Here is a 24,998-nt window from a genome sequence, read left to right on the forward strand (position 1 = left end):
AGTGGAAAAGGAGATATATTGCTGTTTATTTGATGTCTGTGACCCCTATAGGGGTTTCATCTTCTGCCCCCGTAATCTGGTGCATTATGGTGGAGAAGGAGATATACCGCTGTTTGGTTGGTGCCTGTGACCCCTGCAGGGGTTTCATCTTCTGGTGAGTGCGGACCTGGAAAATGGGGGAGCACGAGTGGACCCACCTTTACAGTTTATCACTGGAGACTGTGGTTTTTCTGTATCGGTTTTTGCACTTGTCACTTTATATGGACTTATGACATTTTTTGGGATCAATTTATATTTTATACTGAACAAAATTATAAATGCAACACTTGTTTTTGCCCCCATTTTTCATGAGCTGAACTCAAAGATCTAAGAAAACCGGGATTCATCCGAGAAAAGAACAACTCTCCAAAGTGCCAGACGCCATTGAATGTGAGCATTTGCCCACTCAAGTCGGTTACGACGAGGAACTGCAGTCAGGTGGAGACCCCGATGAGGACGAGGAGCATGCAGATGAGCTTCCCTGAGACGGTTTCTGATAGTTTGTGCAGAAATTCTTTGGTTTTGCAAACCGATTGTTGCGGCAGATGTCCGGGTGGCTGGTCTCAGATGATCTTAGAGGTGAAGATGCTGGATGTGGAGGTCCTGGGCTGGTGTGGTTACACGTGGTCTGCGGTTGTGAGGCCGGTTGGATGTAGAGCCAAATTCTCTGAAACGCCTTTGGAGACGGATTATGGTAAAGAAATTAACATTCAATTCACGGGCAACCGCTCTGGTGAACATTCCTGCAGTCAGCATGCCAATTGCACGCTCCCTCAAAACTTGGGACATCTGTGGCATTGTGCTGTGTGATAAAACGGCACATTTTAGAGTGGCCTTTTATTGCGGCCAGCCTAAGGCACACCTGTGCAATAATCACGCTGTCTAATCAGCATCTTGATATGCCACACCTGTGAGGTGGATGGATTATCTCGGCAAAGGAGAAGCGCTCACTAACACAGATTTAGACAGATTTGTGAACAATATTTTAGAGAAATAGGCCTTTTGTTTACATAGAAAAAGTCTTTGATCTTTGAGTTCAGCTCATGAAAAATGGGGACAAAAACAAAAGTGTTGAGTTTATAATTTTGTTCAGTGTATATATTGTGTTTTTGCATTCCTTTGCACTGAGAGCACTTTCTATATGACATCACATTCTGCCAAATATTCATGAGATATATTGCTTATTGTTTTTTTTTTTTTTTTTTGCACGTTATTTGCACTAAGAGCACTTTAATTTTGGATATTATATTAATGTATTGTAAACACATCGCTTATATATACTTTCTACACATTAAGCAATAGCACTTTATTTAAATGATACATATGTAGTTTTTCTCAGGCAGCCCCACCTATCTCTTCCTTTCATTTCCATTTAATTTCATGTCCTTTATTAGGGATATGTGAGGTAGGCTGCAGCTCTGTCATACATATCCTAGCGCAGAAAGTTTCCACTTCATGTAGTAAAACGTGAGCGTGCAACTCTGCATGGAAACCAATCAGCTTCCAGGTTTTTATTGCCAAAGCCTAATTGAACAAACTGAACTCAGAAGCCGATTGGGTCCTATGCACAGCTGCACCAGATTTAGCATTTTCCATTTTTTATAAATCAACCCCAATGTTTGATTGCTGTTAGCTATTACTCTTTGTTTACTGAGATTTGCTATGGTAAGGCCCCTTTCACACATACGGTCCGTTCAGTTCATCAGTTCAGTCATGTCAAAATGTATCAGTTTTTCATCCATTTTTCATCCGTTTTTTTACATCCACTACCAATGCAAAAACGGATGAAAAACGGACCGTTTATCCGCTTACATCCGTTTTTCATCCGATCCGTTTTTTTTGACGGATGAAAAATAGGGCATTCATCCGTTCCAAAAAACGGACATTGACGGAAGCGGATGAAAATGGATGTTAATGGATGATCATCCGTTGTCATCCGTTTTTACATAGAGATGCGTTGATGTCCATTTTTCATCCGTCAACAGATGGATGAAAAACGGACAAATGGACCGTATGTGTGAAAGGGGCCTAAATTAGCCCTAGGTGTTTTATTTTATCATGTATGTAAAAATAGATATTTTTGGCTGTTAGTGTAAATTGAATTGTTCACCAGTTTTAGTAAATCGTCCCCTATGTGCCAAAAAAGCCAGGTTCCAAAATTTTAAAGTAATAAAACAAAAAAAAAGGTGGGGGGGGGGTATCTATACCTGAAAATATAGTGAAAAATCTACAGAGCGACAAGGGATGAATTGGGACTACCAAATAAAGAAAAATGTAATAGAGAATAGAAATGTAAATATTAGAAATTAATATTCAAAAAAAAAAAAGATTTTTTATTGTTACAAAACGCAGTAAAATACATCAATGTAAGATCATTGTTGGGTAAGATAAAAAAAACCATGATAGCATACATTAACAATAGGACATTAATGTATATTGGAAATTAATATTCTAAAAAATATTTTTTATTGATACAAAATGCAGTAAAATACATCAATAAAAGATCATTGTTGGGTAAAATAAAAAAACCATTAAAGCATACAAGAGGACATTAATGTATATATACGGGAAGGCCCCTGATATGAATATAAATACAGATGTCGAAAATAGTGGACACAAAATCGCTGACGCGTTTCAACCTGGAGTCTTCTTCTGGCGGCAGATGTCCACTTTACACATTTATCTTCAACAATTATTTCAAAAGAGATAATAACCATACAAACATTTAAATAGAAAACAAAGCAACAATAATAAAGCAAAATACGAGATCCCATCAAACACTACTTAGTGAATAGATCAACATTTCAAAAGTAATTTGTATATAGGATCAGGAAACCGACTGTGTGTCAGAGACTCCAAGAGGACCTCAAATGGATGATAGCCAGGGTTCCCAAAACCGCACAAGGGATCAAGGAGCAAAAAGGCGACAGGGTCTCAAATTCTGGAAACGTAAACATAAAAATTACAGAATACATCTGTTTCCTTTGCCTGCATCTTCTACTGGGGTTTATTTACTAAAGGCAAATCCACTTTGCCCTACATGTGCATTGCAAGTGGACTTGGAAGTGCAGTCGCTGTAGATCCGAGGGGGACACGCAGGTTAAATAATAAACAGCATTTTAGCTTAGCATGATTGGATCATAGAAATTAGCAGAGCTTCCCTTCATTTTAGAGATTCCCCGCAGATCTACAGTACTGCACTTCCAAGTGCACTTGCAGTGCACTAGTAGTGCACAGTGGATTTGCCTTTAGTAAATAAACCTCAATGTGTCACAAGGAGCTAGATTTAGTCAAACTTATTAGAAGTTCGAATGGGTACAACCATAACAATGGTCCATCATAATGAAACGATCACGTCAAAAGCATCATCATTAGAGTTCATTAGACAAATGGTGCCCATATTACAGAGTTAAAGTGATTGTGAAGGCAGAAGGTTTTTTTTATCCTAATATATTCTATGCATTAGGATAAAAAACCTTCTGTGTGCAGCAGCCCCTCTCAGCCCCCCTAATACTTACCTGAGGTCCCTCTAGATCCAGGGCTGTTGCAGGAGTGTCTCGGCTGCCCAGGACTCTCCTCCTCATTGGCTGAGACAGCAGTGCGGCGCCATTGGCCCCCACTGATATCAATCAAAGTCAGTCAGCCAATGAGGAGTGAAAGGGGATGGGGCCGGGCTGCGGGTCTGTGTCTGAATGGACACACAGAGCTGTGGCTTAGCTTGGGTGCCCCCATAGCAAGCTGCTTGCTGTGGGGGCACTCATCGGGAGGGAGGGGCCAGGAACGCCGACGAGGGACCCAAGAAGAAGAGGATCTGGGCTGCTCTGTGCAAAACCAACTGCACACAGCAGGTAAGTATGACGTTTATTATTTGTAACTAAAAAAAAAGACTTTACAATCACTTTAGATCATTGTAGCCACCAATCACTTAATTAAAGGACATTGACAAGAACATGACATGATAGAAAGATAATATACCGAAGTAAGGCAGAAAAGGCTGGGGGTGCCCCTAACAATAAATGGCTGGGAGGGCCAACAATTGTGTGGTGAATGTCAGCCTTAAGGAAGATTAGATGTGAGATGAATAAAGGCTTTAGTGAACCATAAGAAGAGAAGGGACATATGAAAGAATACAGATTACCGAGGGTAGAGAATAGTGGAGACCTTCTGTAAGGTTTTATTTGCTGTTTATGTCCCCATTTGAAAGATTCCCCCTCCATTTGTTATGATGACCAGAAAGTGGAAAATAAAATTACTATACCAGGGGTCTTCGAACTATGGCCCTCCAGTTTTTCAGGAACTACAATTCCCATCATGCCTAGTCATGTCTGTGAATGTCGGAGTTTTACAATGCCTCATGGTATTTGTAGTTCCACAACAGCTGGAGGGCCGTAGTTTGAGGATCCCTGAACTATACTGTTGCTCACTTCAATCATCCAGCCATGTGAAGAAAAGCTCTCTTTTTTACTTAATTCCCAGGACATCTGAATTTTTGAAGCAAATAGGGGTTCATTTTGCCCCACTTGATACTTTATTAAACTAGACCAAAGTTTTCTTCAATTCACCCCTCATCCCCTCATTTCCCCTCCATTCATACTTATATGAGGGCTGTACCAAAAGTAGGCATAACTTACACGGGTTGTTTAAATTTCACATATTGGTAGAGTAACTCTTCCTCTATAGTAACTCTTCTTTTTCTTTTTCATTGCAGGAAAATAATGGATTCCAAGCAGAAGCATCGTACGCTAATTGAGTTCATGATGAAGAATGGGTGCAGACTGTTCAAATGTTTACCAAGATAACACCATTGACATGAGTCACCAATGACAAGACATTGCTCAAGTCAATGGTGTCATCTCCATAAACATTCTGTAGCCTTCTGTGGATGTTGGACAGCCTGCACCCCTCCTTCATCAAGAACTCAACGAAGACACATTGCCTCTGCTTGGAATCCATTATTTACTTGCAATGGAAAAGAAGCAGAAGAAGGGTTACTAAAGACAAAGACATACTCTACCAACATGTGTGATATGATAGAAAAAGTTATGCCCGCCGCATTTCTTATGGCACAGCCCTCGTAGAATCAGGTTCTACAAGTAGTAGGCACTATTTTTTATAAGGAAACATACTCTATAATATCAAAAGTATTGGGATGCCTGTCTTAGTGTCTTTTAATGCACATGAACTTTAATGGCATCCCAGTCTTAGTCCGTAGGGTTCAATATTGAGTTGGCCCACCCTTTGCAGCTATAACAACTTCAACTCTTCTGGGAAGGCTGTCCACAAGGTTTAGGAGTGTGTCTATGGGAATGTTTGACCATTCTACCAGAAGTGCATTTTGGGAGGTTAGGCACTGATGAGGACTAGAAACTCGCTCATCCATGTCTTTATGGACCTTGCTTTGTGCACTGGTATGCAGTCATGTTGGATTAGGAAGGGGCCATCCCCAAACTGTTCCCACAAATTGTCCAAAATGTCTTGGTATGCTGACGCCTTAAGAGTTCCCTTCACTGGGACTAAGGGGCCAAGGCTAACCCCTGAAAAACAACCCCACACCATAATCCCCTCTACACCAAATGATTTGGACCAGTGCACAAAGAAAGAACCATAAAAACATGGATGAGCGAGTTTGGAGTGGAGGAACTTGACGGTCCTGACCTCAACCCGATAGAACACCTTTGGGATGAGCAGAGACTGTGAGACAGGTCTTCTGTCCAACATCAGTGCCTGACCTCACAAATGCGCTTCTGGAAAAATGGTCAAACATTCCCATAGACACACTCCTAAACCTTGTGGACAGCCTTCCCAGAAGAATTGAAGCTGTTATAGCTGCAAAGGGTGGGCCAACTCAATATTGAACCCTATGGACTTAGATTGGAATGCAATTAAAGTTTATGTGTGTGGAAAGGCAGGTGTCCCAATACTTTTGGTAATATAGTGTAACATATCCCGAAAAAAAGGAAAGCAATTTGTAAAAAATATATATAAAAATAAGAAGCATTATTTTTTTGTAATTTTTTTCTTTACAGAATGGCTTGGAAAAATGACACAATCATCAAAGAATTTATCCTTCTTGGATTGTCAAATAATCCCAAAATACAAACTATGCTTTTTGTGATCATCTTAATCATATACCTGATCATTTTAGCTGCAAATTCTCTCATTATCTTGGCTGCGATCTCTGACAGCACTCTTCACACTCCCATGTATTTCTTCCTCACTTATCTATCTATCTTGGACATTTGCTATTCATCCTCACTTATACCGCGAATGCTGAGAGATATGTTGGCAGTCAAAAGAAATATTTTGTTTGCAGAATGCGCTGTGCAAATGTACATGGCTCTTTCATTGGGAGAAACAGAATGTATTCTTCTAGCCATAATGGCCTATGACCGCTATATAGCGATTTGTTATCCTTTACACTATTCTGCGATCATCAACAGAACCTTGTGTATCAAGATAGCTGCAGGAGCGTGGATTTGCGCATTTTTCCTCTCTAGTGTTCCTGTAATCCTAGCGCTAAATGGGGATTTTTGTGGACATAAAGAAGTTAACCACTTTTTGTGTGAATTAGCAGAAATCATATCATTGGGATGCGGGAATGTTAAAACTGTTGAACTTGCGATTTTTGTTAATGGCATCTTTGTTTTTTTTGCACCCATTAGTTTTATTACTATTACCTATATTAGAATAATAAGAGCCATTTTAAGAATAAGCTTTTCTGCAGGACAAAGAAAGGTCTTTTCCACATGTGGCTCTCATATAACTGTTGTTATCTTGTTCTATGGCTCAGGTATGGCCACTTATATGAAACCTCGATCCCAGGCATCTCCTGATATAGATAAATATTTTGCTGTCTCCTATGCAATAGCTATACCGATGTTGAATCCATTGATTTATACACTAAGGAATAAGGATGTTAAATCAGCTTTAAAAAAGGTTTTGTGTAAATAAGTATAGCAGTTTCCGGAAAAAAGTCATCTAGTATCCAGAGTGAAGATTGCAAAGTGTGCCCCCCCCCGGCTGAAGGAGGGGATGGTGTTAATAAAGGTGTGCAGATACAATATATCTAAGGCCCCTTTCACACATACGGTCCGTTTGTCCGTTTTTCATACATCCGTTGATGGATGAAAAACGGACATCAATGTTTCTCTATGTAAAAACGGATGACAACGAATGATCATCTGTTAACATCTGTTTTCATCTGCTTCGGTCAATGTCCGTTTTTTGGAACGGATGAATGCCCTATTTTTCTTCCGTCAAAAAAACGGATTGGACGAAAAACAGATGTAAACGGACAAACGGTCTGTTTTTTATCCATTTTTGCATTGGCAGTGGATGTAAAAAAAAAAAAAAACGAATTAAAAATGGATGAAAAACAGATGAAAAATGGATGAAAAACGGATGAAAAACGGATGAAAAATGAATGAAAGACGGATGAAAAACTGATACATTTTGACGTGAGTGAACTGATAAACTGAACGGACCGTATGTGTGAAAGGGGCCTAATGTTTGAGGCATGCACTGAAACAGTACCAAGGCCCCCAGTAACTATGCAAAATTTTTGCTAATAATATAATAAAATCATTATAAGCGGACACAAACACAGCATCATTTACACAATTCCTGCTAAATCTAAAAGATAAAATCATATTGAGTTAATAACAGTGGCGGCTGGTGCTCAAGATTTTGGGGGGGGGGGGGGCGCAAACAGAAAAATGAGTGACCAGCATGCCCCCAATCAATGCAGAGTGCCACAGCATGCCCCCCAATCAATGCAGAATGCCACAGCGTGCCCCCCAATCAATGCAGAGTGCCACAGCGTGCCCCCCAATCAATGCAGAGTGCCATAGCATACCCCCATCAATACAGAGTGCCACAGCATGCCCCCAATCAATGCAGAGCGCCACAGCGTGCCCCCAATCATTGCAGAGTGCCACAGCATTGTCCCCAATCAATGCAGAGCGCCACAGCATTGTCCCCAATCAATTCAGAGTGCCACAGCATTGTCCCCAATCATTGCAGAGCGCCACAGCATTGTCCCCAATTATTGCAGAGCGCCACAGCATTGTCCCCAATCATTGCAGAGCGCCACAGCATTGTCCCCAATCATTGCAGAGCGCCACAGCATTGTCCCCAATCAATGCAGAGCGCCACAGCATGCCCCTTTCAATGCAGTGTGGGCTTCCCCCCCCCAGACCAATGCACTTACCTGGCGGAGGCTTCTCTTCAGTCCCGGCGGCGGAGGTTTGCCTTGCAGCCAATCAGGAAGCGCGTATCGGACGCACTTCCTGGTTTGCCAGGAGGAGATTCGGTGTGGCAATAGCGGATTTTCATTCGCTATTGTCACGCAATGGGTGGGCTCGGGACGCCCCCCAATCAATGCAGAATGCCACAGCGTGCCCCCCAATCAATGCAGAGTGCCACAGCGTGCCCCCCAATCAATGCAGAGTGCCATAGCATACCCCCATCAATACAGAGTGCCACAGCATGCCCCCAATCAATGCAGAGCGCCACAGCGTGCCCCCAATCATTGCAGAGTGCCACAGCATTGTCCCCAATCAATGCAGAGCGCCACAGCATTGTCCCCAATCAATTCAGAGTGCCACAGCATTGTCCCCAATCATTGCAGAGCGCCACAGCATTGTCCCCAATTATTGCAGAGCGCCACAGCATTGTCCCCAATCATTGCAGAGCGCCACAGCATTGTCCCCAATCATTGCAGAGCGCCACAGCATTGTCCCCAATCAATGCAGAGCGCCACAGCATGCCCCTTTCAATGCAGTGTGGGCTTCCCCCCCCCAGACCAATGCACTTACCTGGCGGAGGCTTCTCTTCAGTCCCGGCGGCGGAGGTTTGCCTTGCAGCCAATCAGGAAGCGTGTATCGGACGCACTTCCTGGTTTGCCAGGAGGAGATTCGGTGTGGCAATAGCGGATTTTCATTCGCTATTGTCACGCAATGGGTGGGCTCGGGACGCAGTGCTCTGTGCCTCAAGCCCACCCTTTGCATCACCCTATTAGAGCCTTTGGCTCTAATCAGGTGATGTAAAAAAAAAAAAAATCCCCATTAAGCTCCATGCGTGCGGCGCCCCTGCATGCAGATTAGGGGGCCGGACGCATGGATGGGATGGGGGGGCGGCGCCCCTGTGCCCCCAACACACCGGCCGCCACTGGTTAATAAAAAAGCTGTGTGTGTGTAAATGAGGTCTTGGGGCTTATTTACAGGATGCTGTGGCCTTTACATTGTAAACCAGTTGTTTGTTTATGTGGTTGGGGCCTGTGTGCAGGCAGCTTATGTTATGCTATGGGGACTCAGTAGCTGTATGAACACAGCCGCAGGTCCTAATTTGAGAGGCATGTAGGTGCAGGTGTATGGCCCTGAACACAGGCAGTGTGCGTTTGGGGCCACTCACCACACCTGCACACTTGTCAAATTAGGATCTGCGGCTGTGTTCATACGATCGATGCATTCACATACAGTAATAGGAGGCTCCAGCTGCACAAACAAACCATTCATTCACATGTCCAGAGTACCTGTGTGAATGAGCCCTTAGGCTTAGAATCTAGAATCCCTTTTAGAAGAATGAGATCCCTGATATTCATTCCCCACCAGGGGAAATGAGTATGGGCTACATTAGTAAATCCAACATCAACAATGTCACCCAGCGACTTTTTTGAAAGTGTATTTGATAAACTACGCTGTGATTTTTATTGTTGAAAACACCTCTGGATTATTTCACCCAAATACAATAAATTATCACTTTGCTGCTGGTCAGTTTCTTTTCTGACGTTTATCTGAGCTAGTAACAAGTAAAAAAATAAGGTCCCTTTCACACTTGCCGCTCCGTCGGCGGACTCCATTTTTCTCAGCAGGGGATCGATCTGTCGAACCCCCTCTGAGCAGGCGGGTGGCAGCTCTGTCTCCGCGCTTTACGCAGAGACAGAGCTGTCAGGTCCCCGCTCTTCTCTATGGGGGAATCGGATGAGAACGGACCGACTGTCCATTCTCATCCAATCCGATCCGCCAGATGGATGGAAAATAGGGTTTCCATCCGTCCGGATTTGACGGACATGATCGGATCGGATGTCAGCGGACATGTCTCTGCTGACATCCGATGCCCCATAGAGATGCATGTTGCATCCGTTCAGATCCGCCTGTCAGTTTTTCAGGCGGGTCCGCAAGTGTGAGGGGGTCCGCAAGTGTGAAAGGGGCCTAAGGAGAAATATGGTGTTTGTTAAAAAAAAAAAAAAAAAGTACACATTCTCATTTCTATGCTGCATCATCAGTGTAATGTTGCAGCTGTCCCATGTTTGCTTTAAGCCCACATGACAAACCTTGAACATGCAATGTTTACCTCGAACTCCCCAGTGGCGGTGAACCAAACCCTTATCCCTTCTTCCCTAACCCTTTTTGCTGTACACATTTTTATCACACATGTTAAATGCACAGTTTATGTCTGAAAATTACTGACCCTCCCCTAAGCATTCTTATATATATATATATATATATATATATATATATATATATATATATATATATATATATATATATATATATATATATATTATTTCACAAAAGTGAGCACACCCCTCACATTTTTGAAAATATTTTACTATATCTTTTCACTGGGGAGCTATAGTTCATTGAGGGAACCATAAATGATGCCAACATGTACTGTGACATACTGAAGCAGAGCATGATCCCCCTCCCTTCAGAGACTGGGCCCCAGGGCAGTATTCCAACATAACGACCCCAAAAACTCCTCCAAGACGACCACTGCCTTGCTAAAGAAGCTGAGGTTAAAGGTGATGGACTGGCCAAGCATGTCTCCAGACCTAAACCCTATTGAGCATCTGTGGGGCATCCTCAAATGAAAGGTGGTGAAGCGCAAGGTCTCTAACAGATGGAAGAGGACTCCTGTGGCAACCTGTAAAGCTCTGGTGAACTCCATGCCCAAGAGGGTTAAGGCAGTGCTGGAAAATAATGGTGGCCACACAAAATATTAACATTTGGTCCCCATTTTGGACTTAGGGGTGTACTTACTTTTGATGCCAGCGGTTTAGACATTAATGACTGTGTGTTGAGTTATTTTGAGGGGACAGCAAATTTACACTGTTATACAAGCTGTACACTCACTACTTTACATTGTAGCAAAGTGTCATTTCTTCAGTGTTGTCACATGAAGTGACATAATAAAATATTTACAAAAATGTGAAGGGTGTCTCAAGAGTCTCAACAGTCTCAAGAGCATGGAGGAGATTCCAGGAGACAGGCAGTTACTCTAGGAGAGCTGGACAGGGCCGTAGAAAGTCCTTAACCCATCAGCAGGACCGGCATCTGCTCCTTTGTGCAAAGAGGAACAGGATGAGCACTGCCAGAGCCCTACAAAATGACCTCCAGCAGGCCACTGATGTGAATGTCTCTGACCAAACAATCAGAAACAGACTTCATGAGGGTGACCTGAGGGCCCGACCTCCTCTAATGGGCCCTGTGCTCACTGCCCGGCACTGTGGAGCTTGATTGACATTTGCCATTGAACACCAGAATTGGCAGGTCCCCCGCTGGCGCCCTGTGCTTTTCACAGATGAGAGCAGGGTCACCCTGAGCACATGTGACAGACATGAAAAGGTCTTGAGAAGCCGTAGAGAACATTATGCTGCCTGTAACATTGTTCAGCACGACTGGTTTCTGTGGTGGGTCAGTGATGGTTTGGGGACACATATCCATAGAGGGACTCACAGACCTCTACAGGCTAGACAATGGCACCCAGACTGCCAAAAGATATCCAGAGGAAATCCCTGAACCTATTGTCAGACCCTGTGCTGGTGCTGTGGGTCCTGGGTTCCTCCTGGTGCACGACAATGCCCAGCCATATGTGACGAGAGTATGAAGCCAGTTTCTGGAGAATAAGGGAATTGATCCCACTGAATGGCCTCCATGCTTGCCAGACCTAAATTCAATAGAACACATCTTGGACATTATGTTTTGGTCTACCTGACGCCACCAGGTTGCACCTCAGTCTGTTGAGGAGCTCAGTGATGCCCTGGTCCAGATACAGGAGGAAATACCCCAGGGCACTATCCGTCATCCGTCTATTCGTTTTACTGCTGTTTTACTGCTGTCTGTGCCCCAGTTAGGGAAATTCACCCTCTCTCTTTGTCCTGTTTACCATTATCATTGAAAGTGAAAATAAAAGAAAATCACAAATTTTGGGTTGTCCCCAGAAAAGCAATAAAGCAATAAAGGGGAAATCTTCCAATGGGGACACCAGTGGCGGCTGGTGCTCCACGGGCCCCCCCCGCCGGACCACACCAGGCCGCACACCATCCCCCCCGACCACAGTGAGACAGGAGAGAGAGGAGAGGAGAGAAGAGGACGGACAGGCAGGACAGGCAGGACCCCCCCCCGCTCACTCACCCTGCCTGGATGCAGCAGCAGCGGCAGCTTCGGCTTTTTCCCCGTCTTCTGCATCTCCTCCCTCCTCCTCCATGCCCAATGGCATGGCTTCTCCTTTCGGCCAATCGGGAAACAGGTCTCAAAACCTGCTTTCTGATTGACCAGGAGGAGGATCTGTGTGACAATAGCAAATTTTCATTCGCTATTGTCACACAACTGGGTGGGTTCGGGGCGCAGTACTCTGCGCCCTAAGCGCACCCTTTTTTTTTTAGCCTGTGAGAGCCTTTGGCTCTAATCACATGGTTAAAAAAAAAAAAAAACTATTGAACTCCATGCGTCCGGCGCCCCGCATGTAGATTAGGGGGGCCGGAGGCATGATGGGGGGGGGGCGGCGCCCCTGCGCCCCATATGACCAGCCGCCACTGGAGGACAACACTTCTGATGACATGGGGGTCCTTAAAGAAATCCCTTAATTTGCAGGGATTTTGCATCTGCATACAGTATACTGTATATATTCACTACATCCAATAAATACTGAACATCTGACTTATTCTGTTGTATTCACATAGCGATGGTGACAAATACTCTCTTGTCTCTCATGCTATACTGTTATATACTGTTATTTGTTACAATATTCCAGAAAAAAAAAATTACTGAGCAAGAAAAAGAGAATAAATAATAAAAAAAAATATAGTAAACACATAACCTCCTAATAATATCCCACTAATTACATTAACACCAATTAGATGTCTTGTTACAAAAATTCCAGTGATAAAGACTGTTATACCACAACTTTAATGATGGAATTTCCTAAAACTTGAGAGTGCAAAATCTGGTGCAACTCTGCATAGAAACCAATCAGCTTCCAGGTTTTATTGCCAAAACTTAATTAAACAAGCTGAAGTTAGAAGCTGATTGGCTACTATGCACGGCTGCACCAGATTCTGAGTGCACCAGTTTTAGTAAATCTTCCCCTATGTGTGTTTCGCAGAACAGATCTGATTCATGAGTAGACACGGAGGTTGCAAGTTATGTTATGCCTATATACCACATATCAAACATTATAAAATCAGTCAGGGGTCCGAAAAAATAGACTCTAAATTATATGTAAAGTTCATTTGGGCATCTTATCTTGACCCACTTGAAACAATCTGTTGGCTGGGGGGAACTTGTGCTGGAGGGGTCTCCTGTGGAGTCCCCTCCCCCCTACCCTCCTCCACTCCTCTCCTGCCTTCCTTCCCATCCCCTCCTTCCCCTTTTTGCTCCCTTACCCAAACAACCAACCGAGACACAATAATAACAATGAACAGTATATGCAACAAGCAATAACATACAGTCCTATTCCTAGTAATGTTTCATAACAAGAGTGTTTCTTGACCCAGCTTGTGTTAGAGGTAGGGGAGTGGGGAAGGTTAAGGGGGAGGAGGGTTTGGGGGGGAGAGGGTGCTTAAGGGATGGGAGAAGAAGCAACGCACGATACTAGAGTGGGGAGGGAGGAAAAAAAAAGGCCGGTGTTCTGCTAGGGGGGAGTGATAAAACGACCCTGGGGGGAGGACCTTAGACTCTATGCCCATGGAACAACCATTAATTAAACACGGCGAAGGGGAGTTACATTAATGAAAACATTAAGAATAACAAATACTACTGCTATTCCCAAGATAGGGACATCTCTGCTCTATAGGTCTAGAAATCAAACCTGAATAGGATAAATAGAATGCATGCATAATGCATTAGTAACCAGCATGGTAGGCAAGTGTCAAGGTCCTATGGGTTGATCTCTAGTTCTGATCAAATCCTGCCCTTACAGCCATCTCATGAGCCCAATGCTGAAGGGACATAATGTTGTAGCACATAGTTAACATGGTTAATAGGAAATGTCAAAGACCACATAATGTTGTAGCACATAGTTAACATGGTCATTTAAAAATGTCAAAGCCCGCATAATGTTGTAGCACCTAGTCAGCTTGGGTAATAGAGTATGTCAAAATCATGTGGGTCGACCATTGGGCCTAACCAAATCCGGCCCTTCTAGAGGCCTAGTGAGTTCACGTATCTATCTTAGAGGTTCCCCAAAGTGGGCCTAATACTGCGACAACTGAAAAGGTGTTGCGCCACAGCTAGCAAACTGGAAAACACTAAGCGTGGTGTCCAAGGGCCACACAGAGTTCACAGCTGTAGTAAGGAATGGAAAGAAAACACAGAAAATTTGGCAACTGCCTGCTTAAGAGTTTAGGAAAGGAAACAAACCATTCACTAAGTGAGCTATTCAATATTTCCAAGCAGAAAACTTAAAAGACAATTACAGACCAGTCAACTGGTATTTGAATTTCTTCCCGGGTCAGACAGGGGAAAGAAAAGAGTGACACCGAGTCACCAAATAGGAGCCACGGCCGTGGCGCTATCACAAGCTGCCTGCGACTGGAAGGTCTGCGAGTGTTGGTGTTGAAGAGCTTGAGCTTGTTGAGATCTGGTGTACTGGGGACCCTGCCCAGGGTCAGATGAAGGCTGCTGAGAACTACATGGTTGCTGCGAGGTGGCTAGATTTTGCGTCCCCAGTTCCACCGGAACGCCAATCCTAGCTCCAAAGTGAGCAACGCAATGTTCAAATTGTATTTTAAAAGGGAAACCTCAACCATATGAAATGTATATCACGTATCAACATGTATGTCATGAGATTGGAGGATGTACATAAGATATTTCAACGCTCTCCATTTTAAAATGGTGGATTGCGAGAGATCAGCATAGATTTCATAGGGATATACCTGGAAGGAAAGCTTCCGTGATTCCCTGGCTGCTCGAGTCATGGCTTCCTTTGAGAGGAAAAAATGAAATGTCTGTAGGAGGGCCATTGAAATTCCTTCTAGTCAGCACCCTGCGGACGCAATATATCTCCAGCCTATCAGCAGGGATGCCAGGCACTAGCTCTTGTCACAGGGCCAGAGTGGAGTGGAGTCCTGAAGATCTATGACACTCTCTGAGATACCCCTAATGTGGACATTACACCTTTTTGCCCTATTCTCTACATCCTCTAACTGGGATCTCAACATTGCAATCCCACCTTGCAGGTCTTCCACGTCAGTTTCATGCAGGCCCAGAACCGTGGTGGCCGCATTCATCCTTGCCTCCATTAGGGCAGTACGTTTGCCCAAATCTCTATTGTCCCTCCGAAGGTCAGTAGCGAGTCTCTTGGCAGTGACAGCCAGTTCTTCTCACACTATGTCTCAGATCTTGTCCAGCCATCCTGGGTCCAGATCAGAAGGCAACCGGAATGCTGAGGGGAAATGTGGTAGGCTGCCAGGGGACCCACCAGAGTCACTCATGGAGAGCCGCTTGGAAGCCACCTTGGAAAGAGGGCATTGCTGAGACGTTGGATCCCCTGTAGTCCAGGGCTTCATTTTATCTGTCTGCCCTATGGTATCAGGATGTGCCCTGGTCCAACCCCAACCAGAAGAGACTTAAAGCTGGTCTGTAGTAGCTTGTGGTTTGTTTGGTTCTCTGTTCTATTTTAATCTATTCCTTTATTTTCTATTTTGTTCGGTACTGTTTCACTCTATTCTTTTCTATTCTGTTTTATTTTCTATATTATTCTATAATCTTCTATTCTATTTAATTCTAATTCTTTATTTTCTATTCTGTTCTGTTTTATTCTATTCCATTATTTTCTTATCTATTCGGTTCTTTACTATTCTATTCCTTTATTTTCTTTTCTATTTTATTCTATTCTTGCTTTCAAATTTTAATTTGACTGAATTTTTATTTTGTTATTTCAGATTTGTTTAAATTTGTTACTATTGTAATTAGAAAATTCAGATACATCCGAATTTCGGTATAACGAAAAATATGTCCAAATTTCTATTCAGAACTAAACAAACCACACCTGTCTAGCGTAGGATTGTGACATGGATTTTTGCATGAAGATTGGTATCAGATTCTATTATCCACCATCCAAGACTTACGTATACTTGTCATTTCCCAGGAGAATTCAGGACATCTTGGATGCCAAAGGCCATCCAACACCATATTAGGTAACAATGTCATTCTTTTACCATACTTGTTTCCATAATTTTGTCCACCCCCCTGTATTTTACAAATAGCTGCAAAAAAGTTTGTATACAATGAAATTCTTTAGAAACGTTTTAAATATATGTTTTAGAGATGCACCGAAATTTCGGCAGCCGAAACATATCAGCCGAAAATTGTGTTTTTGACATTTTGATGATAAGAGAAAAAGGTGCCATGCATGCGACTTTGCTGCAAATTTGACACGACTTTGACAGACTTTACCGTGATTTTACCACCATTTTACTGTGATTTTTCTATGCTTATGGTGTGTTTTTCATAGGTCATGTGACTCAAAAACCGCATCAAAAATGTAGCACAGCTGCATTATTGATGCATTCTTACTGCAATTTCAGTGCATTTCAACAGGGAGGTGCGTTTTTGGTGTAGTTTTTTTAACTGACCAAAAATGCAACAAGCAGGATTTTTGACACCAAATGGAAGCACAACGGACCAGTGTGAAGACATTTTTCTTGAGCTTTTCTTGCGTTAAAGGTGCCAATATTAGCCGACAATAAATTCATATTCATTTAAAGTCATGATAATAATGAAAAAGTAAAAAAAAATACAATTCTATATAAAAATATTTATATTTTTGTAAAAACTGTCATTTTTGGTTTCGGTTTTTGGCCAAGTGCATTCTGCATTTTCAGTTTCGACACCAAAATTTCGGTGCACCTCCAATATGTTTTATTACTGCGTCATTTCTATGTAATATAAAAACTTTATAATTCCTTTGGGTAAATAATTTATTAACAAAATCAATTTACATGAGTTTATATTGTAACAAAAATGTCTTCATTTGTTTCAAGTGTAGCATCTACTCCCAGAAGTTAAGCACTACTGTATTTTGCGATTTTGTAAATTGGAAAACATACCTCGCTTGTTTCGCTTGGCTTTAACTTTTAGTAACTCCCTAAGAGACATGTTGACTATGAGATTAAACTCAAGGGTTGTTCTCTCATGGGGGTCTTCTTATTAATACCACTGAGGCTCAGGTCAATTAACATCACCATTAGCTTATTGCTAAAGTTTTATCTTGCTTACCAGATACCTAACAAATAGTACAGGGTGTAAAAGCCATAAACTAAAAAATGTTGTGACTGATAACAATGGAAGCATAGCAAAATAATTTATTGAGATGGCCCTAATATTTCTATGCATAAAACCAGTGTACTGTATATCTCTGGTGCTGCCACTGCTGCTAGAAAAATAATACTAGAACTAATAATAAGGAGAATCATAATCCTAATTAGACATGTACAGAACAGAAAAATTATTAAAATGTTGTTTCGGATAAATTTATTATGTTAAAATTTAATTTTGGTAGTTGTTTCATTTCATTTTGTTTATTCATTTTCTAACGAATTTCAAATGTACGGAACAATTTGAAATAGGATTGGTCAAAAAATAATCGACTAATTTGAATTCTGTGTGAAGAATACCTGGTTGTTAGGGAGCGGGCCGGGAAGCCAGCCTCTGTCAGCCGCGGGTTTCCCCGCTGACAGCTGAAAATGTAAACAAAAGGATGACGGCAATGAAAAATTCAGAAAAAAATAACAGCCACCCGTGACTTTTAAGGGGAATCCCATGCCAAAATTATTCTTAAAAAAATGGTATGGGGTCCCCACAAAAAACATAACAGACCCGTATTCGAGAATGCAGCCCTACAGGTCAGGAAAGCGGGGGCGGCGAGTGAGCATTGCCCCCTCTCCTGATTCCTACCAGGTCACATCCCCTCAACATGGGGGGGGTGATTTGGGGCAGGAGGGCTTCCCCACAATCCTGATCCGGGGGGTGTGGGGGTGAATTATCAGGATCTGGAAGCCATGTTTAACAAGGGGGCCCCCAGATCCTGTGTATATGTGTCATGTGATGATGAACATGTGCCTCCCCTTTTGATCTGTCATACTTCTTGATTTTGCTCACGATTGTGTTCTGCTACCAATGATTGTATGCTATATGTGTGGTGTACACACTTTCTAAAAAAAACTAAGTTTAAAAAACATAGGGGCGGGGGGTTGCCCAGTGACTTACCTGGATGACCCCGACCCATGTCTACCTCTCATTGGGTGACTGTCATTATGGGGCGGGTCACCTGATGTTTATCTGTCATTGGGTAATGACATTCACCCAATGAGAGGTAGACATGGGGGTTGGGTCACCCAGTTATGTCACCAGGTAACCTCTGCCCTTTTGTTTACCGGTCACTCGGCTGTGTCCCTGAACGGAAGTAGTGTTCGGTGGCCGGCCATCTTTTTTTTTTTCATTTGCGACAGCATTTTTATGTTTTATTTTTTTAATAAAGGACTTGTCAAAAAACTCTTGTGTTTTTATTAACTATGAGGTTTGTTTTCTGTACTCTGCAAAAATACTGGTTGATCCTGCTGTTCTCAATCCCCCCCCCCTTTTTTTAATCATGTCCCCGCTGCTGTTGGGGATTTTGCAGAGCAGTGTTGGCAGCTCTGCACATGCTCAGTTTTCAGTGAGTTTCTATGCTGAGCATTTCTTCTCTATTATATCTGAGCAGCCCATGAAACTATAGAGCAGTGATGGCAAACCTTGGCACCCCAGATGTTTTTGAACTACATTTCCTATGATGCTCATGCACTCTGCAGTGTCGCTGAGCATAATTGGAAATGTAGTTCCAAAACATCTGGGGTGCCAAGGTTCGCCATCACTGCTATAGAGTAACACATGTGGGCATATACACAGTGGTAAAAGACAGCCTACTTCCTCCTCTATGCACACTAACCAGCTAACCACAATGGGGGAGGGATAGTACATGTAGATTAATAGAGGCTTCACCTCCCTCTTATTCTAAGATACAGGCTTGAGGGGCGTGACATAGCCTGTGAATGGCAGAAATCCGCTTATGCCATGTTATTACCAAAAAATAATAAAGACTTGATTTCAAATATATATTTGTATGACAACTTATAACAGTTTTTTTTATATTATTTATTTATTTTTACTCTGTATTCCAAAAGCTGTTTTTTTTTTTTTTTTTTTAATTTTGAACATGTGACCAGCAGCAGAGGACTAAAAGCTCCTTTTGCTTACATTTCCCTGCAGACAGGAAAAGGCTACTTAGATAATCTTTTTTATTATAATAATTACAGTGCCATTGTCTACATACAGAAAGAGAAGGGTCAATGTAAATTAAACGCTTCTGGATCAAGCCTATTTCTGACACTTGTTGTTTACAAGTTAAAATCTGTATTTTTAGCTAGAAAATTACTTATAACCCCAAAACATTATATATTTTATATATATATATATATATATATATATATATATATAAATATTAGCAAAGACTCTGAAGAATAAAATGGCGGTGTTTCAATATTTTTTGTCACGCGGTATTTGCGCAGAAGTCTTTTAAACACCATTTTTTGGGGGAAAAAAATATATTTCACTGCATTTAAAAAAAAAAAACTACACAGTAAAGTTAGCCCATTGTTTTTGTATATTGTGAAAGATGATGTCACCCTGAGTAAATAGATACCTAACATGTCACTGTTTAAAATTGCGCACACCCGCAGAATGGAGACAAACTACGGTCAATAAAAATCTCCATAGGCGATTCTTTCAAATTTTTTTAACGGTTACCAGTTTAGAGTTACAGAGTAGCTCTTTTTTAGAATCATTGCTCTCACGATCGCTGCGATACCTCATGTTGAACAGCGCTTTAGTTTGCGGGTGTTCCATACGTATGCGTTTTCTTTCGTGTGCGAACGCACGGCGATGGGGGCGCTTTAAATATTCTTTTTTCCTATTTATTTTATTACATTTTTTAATTTTATTACAGTTTTTTAAAATTGTAAACATCCCTTGTGACAGTATTAGGCAGTGACAGGTACTCTTTATGGAGGGATCGGGGGTCTAAAAGACCCCAAACCCCTCCTCTGCACTTCAATGTATTCAAAATGCCAAAATCGACATTTTTGAGTACTGTCACTTTATTAAATAAGGCCCTTTAGCTGCTGAGTAACCCGGATGTGACGTCATTACGCCGCTTCCGGGTTACTACATCAGAGACCTGATCAAAGCCGAATTCAGTTTTGATCGGGGCTCCAACTCCGACTGGCTGCTCAAGTCTTCTGTTGGGACGGGAGACCCGGGAAGAGGTGCGGAAGGCGGCGGGAGGGGGGGGGGTCTCCACCCGCTCACTGGGATAATGGCTGAGCCGCATCAGCTGTTATCATCTGAAAACTGACTGCCGGCTCTAAAAAATGGTACCGCGATGATGCCTGTAGCTGCAGGCATCACCCCGGTACAACAACTTCTCTAGCCGACGTAGGGCTACGTTGATTCGCGGGAAGTGGTTGAACAGTGTATGTTTAATATCACTTTAAGTGAACTTTTTTTGCACAATTTATATCTTTTTGTGGTTTATATTTTTATTTATGACATTATGGATGGCTTTACATGCGCTGCACTGTTTTTTTCTTTTAAGTCATTTTTAAACACTCGCATACTTTTAAAATCTGTACAATTTTTAAATATCAATTGGAAGATTAAAGTAGTTGTAAATTTTACTTGAGAACTTTTACCTAAGGCTTAAGGCTATTTAAATCATGGATATTAGGCCTAACTGGTGTATGCCTAACTTATATTTTATTTATGGGGATAGAGAGGTTCAGTGAATTTGATTGATATATTTTAAGGTGGTTTTGGTGCACTGTTCTTACACAGGTTGTTTTTTTTCAAATGATGCAGTGGTGTCCTCTGACAAAAGGCTATTCCAAGAACTAATGGCCAGTTATAAGTGAATGTGCAGTGTTTAAGCACCCGAAGCAAAAAAAAAAAGACCCTATCAAAAAAATAAAAAATGTAAAAGAAAAAAAAAGGAAATAAAACCTGAAAAATACCACCGCTAAAACAAAGACCATCTTTTTTTTTTTTTTTTTTTTTTGTTAAGGGAAACCCTGCTGCAAAAAAATAACCAAAACAAGGGACCTATTAACATAAAATAATAAACCATGGAAATCACATCTAACCCATGGTAATTGTAAACCTGGGTTTTAAGCCAAAGCGTTAATAACATATTATAGGTGTAAAAAGTTTAAGCCCCCGTTCACACTGGGGCGACCTGTGAGGCGACCTGGTCGCCTCACAGGTCGCCGCAGGTCGCCTCCCATAGGGAAGCTGCGGACCCGTTCTGATAGGAGCGACACAAGTCGCTCCGACTCAGAAAAAGGGTCCGGAGCTTCTTTGGGGCGACCAGGAGGCGACCGCCATAGACTTCAATGTTACAAAGTCCGTGGCGGCCGCTCCGAGGTAGCGGCGCGCTGCTCGCACCGCGACCTCGGAGGTTGCGGTGCGAAGTAGCGTCGCCCCAGTGTGAATGGGGGCTAAAGGTAATACAAAACAAAGAATATTTTTTGATTTGTTTATTTATTTATTATTTATTTTTAAACTATTATATTACAGGGTCTTAATAAAAAGTATTGCTAGATAATTTTACCTGTCTGTAAGTTATTTCTTGCATCTACTCAGATACATAATTCGTTGAAAGTTTAATAACTCATTTGGGACATGAAACCCCAAGGAAACAGATATTCTTGTTTTAAAGCAGCTATATAAAAAATGATCTGTTTAAAAGAGTCCATTGGTTTTTGAGGCATGCCATATTGTTACTGAGTGTGGCTTACCTTTTTGGTATGTTAACATTTCCATTAAATAACATGTTTTTGTAATGATGTATTTGGAATTGTTTATTATTTAATATGTGGTGTTAGGAATCTGCTATTGCATTACAGTTTTTTTGTCTTCTCTTGTAACTAGTTGTTTGTGATTGTCTACTACTGAGTGCTTACTTCTTTTATTCCTTATGTTTATGTTTTTTTTTTTTTTACATGTTTGAAATAAGCTAAAACTAACTAACTAACTAGCAATGATTTAAAGGCCAGGTTCACCTTTAAATAAAAAAATAAAAATAAATGCACATATTTTTGCTGGAAAAAAAAAAGTAAAAAAAGAAAAAAATGTGCTATATGTAACAAAGTAAACAAATAATGCAAGCAGCAACTTTTCTGTGAGATATCCGCACAGTTCCAATACAATATAACTTTATAAAGTTATATTGTAAAGAAAATGTGCATTTATTATTTATTGCCACAAGAGTTTGCAAAGCAGGGAATGAAACACAGTCACATCCCTTAGGGTCCTTTCACAATGGCTTTCCGCTCAGCGGACTCCGTTTTGCTCAGCGGGGATCGATCCGCCGATCTCTGCTGAGCAGGCAGATGACAGCTCTGTCTCTGCTCACTGTGTAGAGACGGAGCTGTCAGATCCCCGCTCTCCTCAATGGGAGATCGGATGATGACGGACCGCCTGTCTGTTTTCATCCTATCCTATCTGATCTGATCCTCCAGATGGATGGAAAATAGGGTTTTTATCCGTCTGGGTTTCACAGACAGGATCGGATCGGAGAGCAGCGAGTGTCAGCAGAGATGTCCCCACTGACATCCGCTACTCCATAGAGGTACATGGAGCATCCAATCAGGTCCCCCTGAAAAACTGACAGGTGGACCTGATTGGAAAGCCCGAGTGAAAGGGGCCACAGTGAAAGCACCTCACATAGTACACACTTTACATATTACTAGGCACACAGTTAACCCTTTGATTTCCCAGATGTTATCCCCTTCCTACCCAGTATTATTAGTACAGTGACAGTGCATATTATTAGAACTGATCACTATATAGGTGTCACTGGTGATGTCAGTGGCAATTATTCAGTTCCCACTCAGTGTCAGATTGCCCACTGCTGATCACCACCATTACTAGTTTAAAAAAATAAAAATAAATAGAAATTCCAGTATATATGCTGTCATTTGTAGACTCTATAACTTTCACGCAAACCAATCAATATACACCTACTGGGATTTTTTTTTTTTTACCTTTACCAAAGACATGCAGCAGAACACATTTTGGCCAAAATTTATGAAGACATTTTATTCTTTACATTTTTTTTTTATTGGATATGTTTTATAGCAAAAAGTAAAAAATATATATATTTTTTTCAAAATGATTGGTCTTTTTTCTTACATTTTTTTATTGTATATTTTTAATAGCAAAAAGTAAAAAATATATATATATTTTTTCAAAATGATTGGTCTTTTTTCTTACATTTTTTTTATTGGATATGTTTTATAGCAAAAAGTAAAATATATATATATTTTTTTCAAATTGATTGGTCTTTTTTCTTACATTTTTTTTATTGGATATGTTTTATAGCAAAAAGTAAAAAAAAAATATATATATATTTTTTTCAAAATGATTGGTCTTTTTTCTTAATTTTTTTTATTGGATATGTTTTATAGCAAAAAGTAAAAAAAAATGTATTTTTTTTCAAAATGATTGGTCTTTTTTCTTACATTTTTTTATTTGATATGTTTTATAGCAAAAAGTAAAATATATATATATATTTTTTTCAAAATGATTGGTCTTTTTTCTTACATTTTTTTATTGGATATGTTTTATAGCAAAAAGTAAAAAAATATATATTTTTTTCAAAATGATTGGTCTTTTTTATTAAATTTTTTTATTGGATATGTTTTATAGCAAAAAGTAAAATATATATATATATTTTTTTCAAAATGATTGGTCTTTTTTCTTACATTTTTTTATTGGATATGTTTTATAGCAAAAAGTAAAAAAATATATATTTTTTTCAAAATGATTGGTCTTTTTTCTTACATTTTTTTTTGGATATGTTTTATAGCAAAAAGTAAAATATATATATATTTTTTTCAAAATGATTGGTCTTTTTTCTTACATTTTTTTTTGGATATGTTTTATAGCAAAAAGTAAAATATATATATATTTTTTTCAAAATGATTGGTCTTTTTTCTTATATTTTTTTTATTGGATATGTTTTATAGCAAAAAGTAAAAAATATATATATTTTTTTCAAAATGATTGGTCTTTTTTCTTACATTTTATTTATTGGATATGTTTTATAGCAAAAAGTAAAAAAATATATATATTTTTTTCAAAATGATTGGTCTTTTTTATTACATTTTTTTATTGGATATGTTTTATAGCAAAAAGTAAAATATATATATATTTTTTTCAAAATGATTGGTCTTTTGTATTACATTTTTTTATTGGATATGTTTTATAGCAAAAAGTAAAATATATATATATATTTTTTTCAAAATGTTTGGTCTTTTTTCGTTTATAGCTCAAAAAATAAAAAACCCAGTGGCAATCAAATACCACCAAAAGAAATCTCTATTTGTGTGAAAAGAAAGGATATAAATATCATTCGCCTACAGTGTTGCATGACCGCGCAATTGTCAGTTAAAGTAGTGCAGTGCTGAATAGCAAAAAATGGCCTGGTCATCAAGGGGGTAAAATCTTCCAGAGGTCAAGTGGTTATATTTGAAAGCACCGCGCAAACTGTTGGCGCGATATAAATCCTGTATAGTTATAATAATAATAATTCACATCAGACACTGCGGCCTGCAGTAAAGTTTTGAAATTTTGCTTCACCAA

General features: G+C 40.6%; 2 protein-coding genes across 2 annotated transcripts in view; one reads left to right on the forward strand and one right to left on the reverse strand.

Annotated features, from left to right (window-relative positions):
* Positions 1-24,998, reverse strand: part of RAG2 (recombination activating 2) — a gene marked incomplete at its 5' end in the record, with an annotated part of 350,031 nt that overhangs the window by 295,982 nt on the left and 29,051 nt on the right. The gene's annotated exons all lie outside the window — the stretch shown is intronic.
* On the forward strand, positions 6,067-6,990 carry LOC309565637 (olfactory receptor 5V1-like; the record flags this gene model as incomplete). The annotated part of the gene is made up of 1 exon (XM_082270592.1): positions 6,067-6,990. One exon carries the CDS (start codon positions 6,067-6,069, stop codon positions 6,988-6,990), a length of 924 nt encoding a protein of 307 aa, XP_082126718.1.

The sequence above is a fragment of the Pelophylax lessonae genome (genome assembly GCF_965119305.1).
Source record: "Pelophylax lessonae genome assembly, chromosome: 10".
In the NCBI taxonomy this organism is placed as follows: Eukaryota; Metazoa; Chordata; class Amphibia; order Anura; family Ranidae; genus Pelophylax; species Pelophylax lessonae.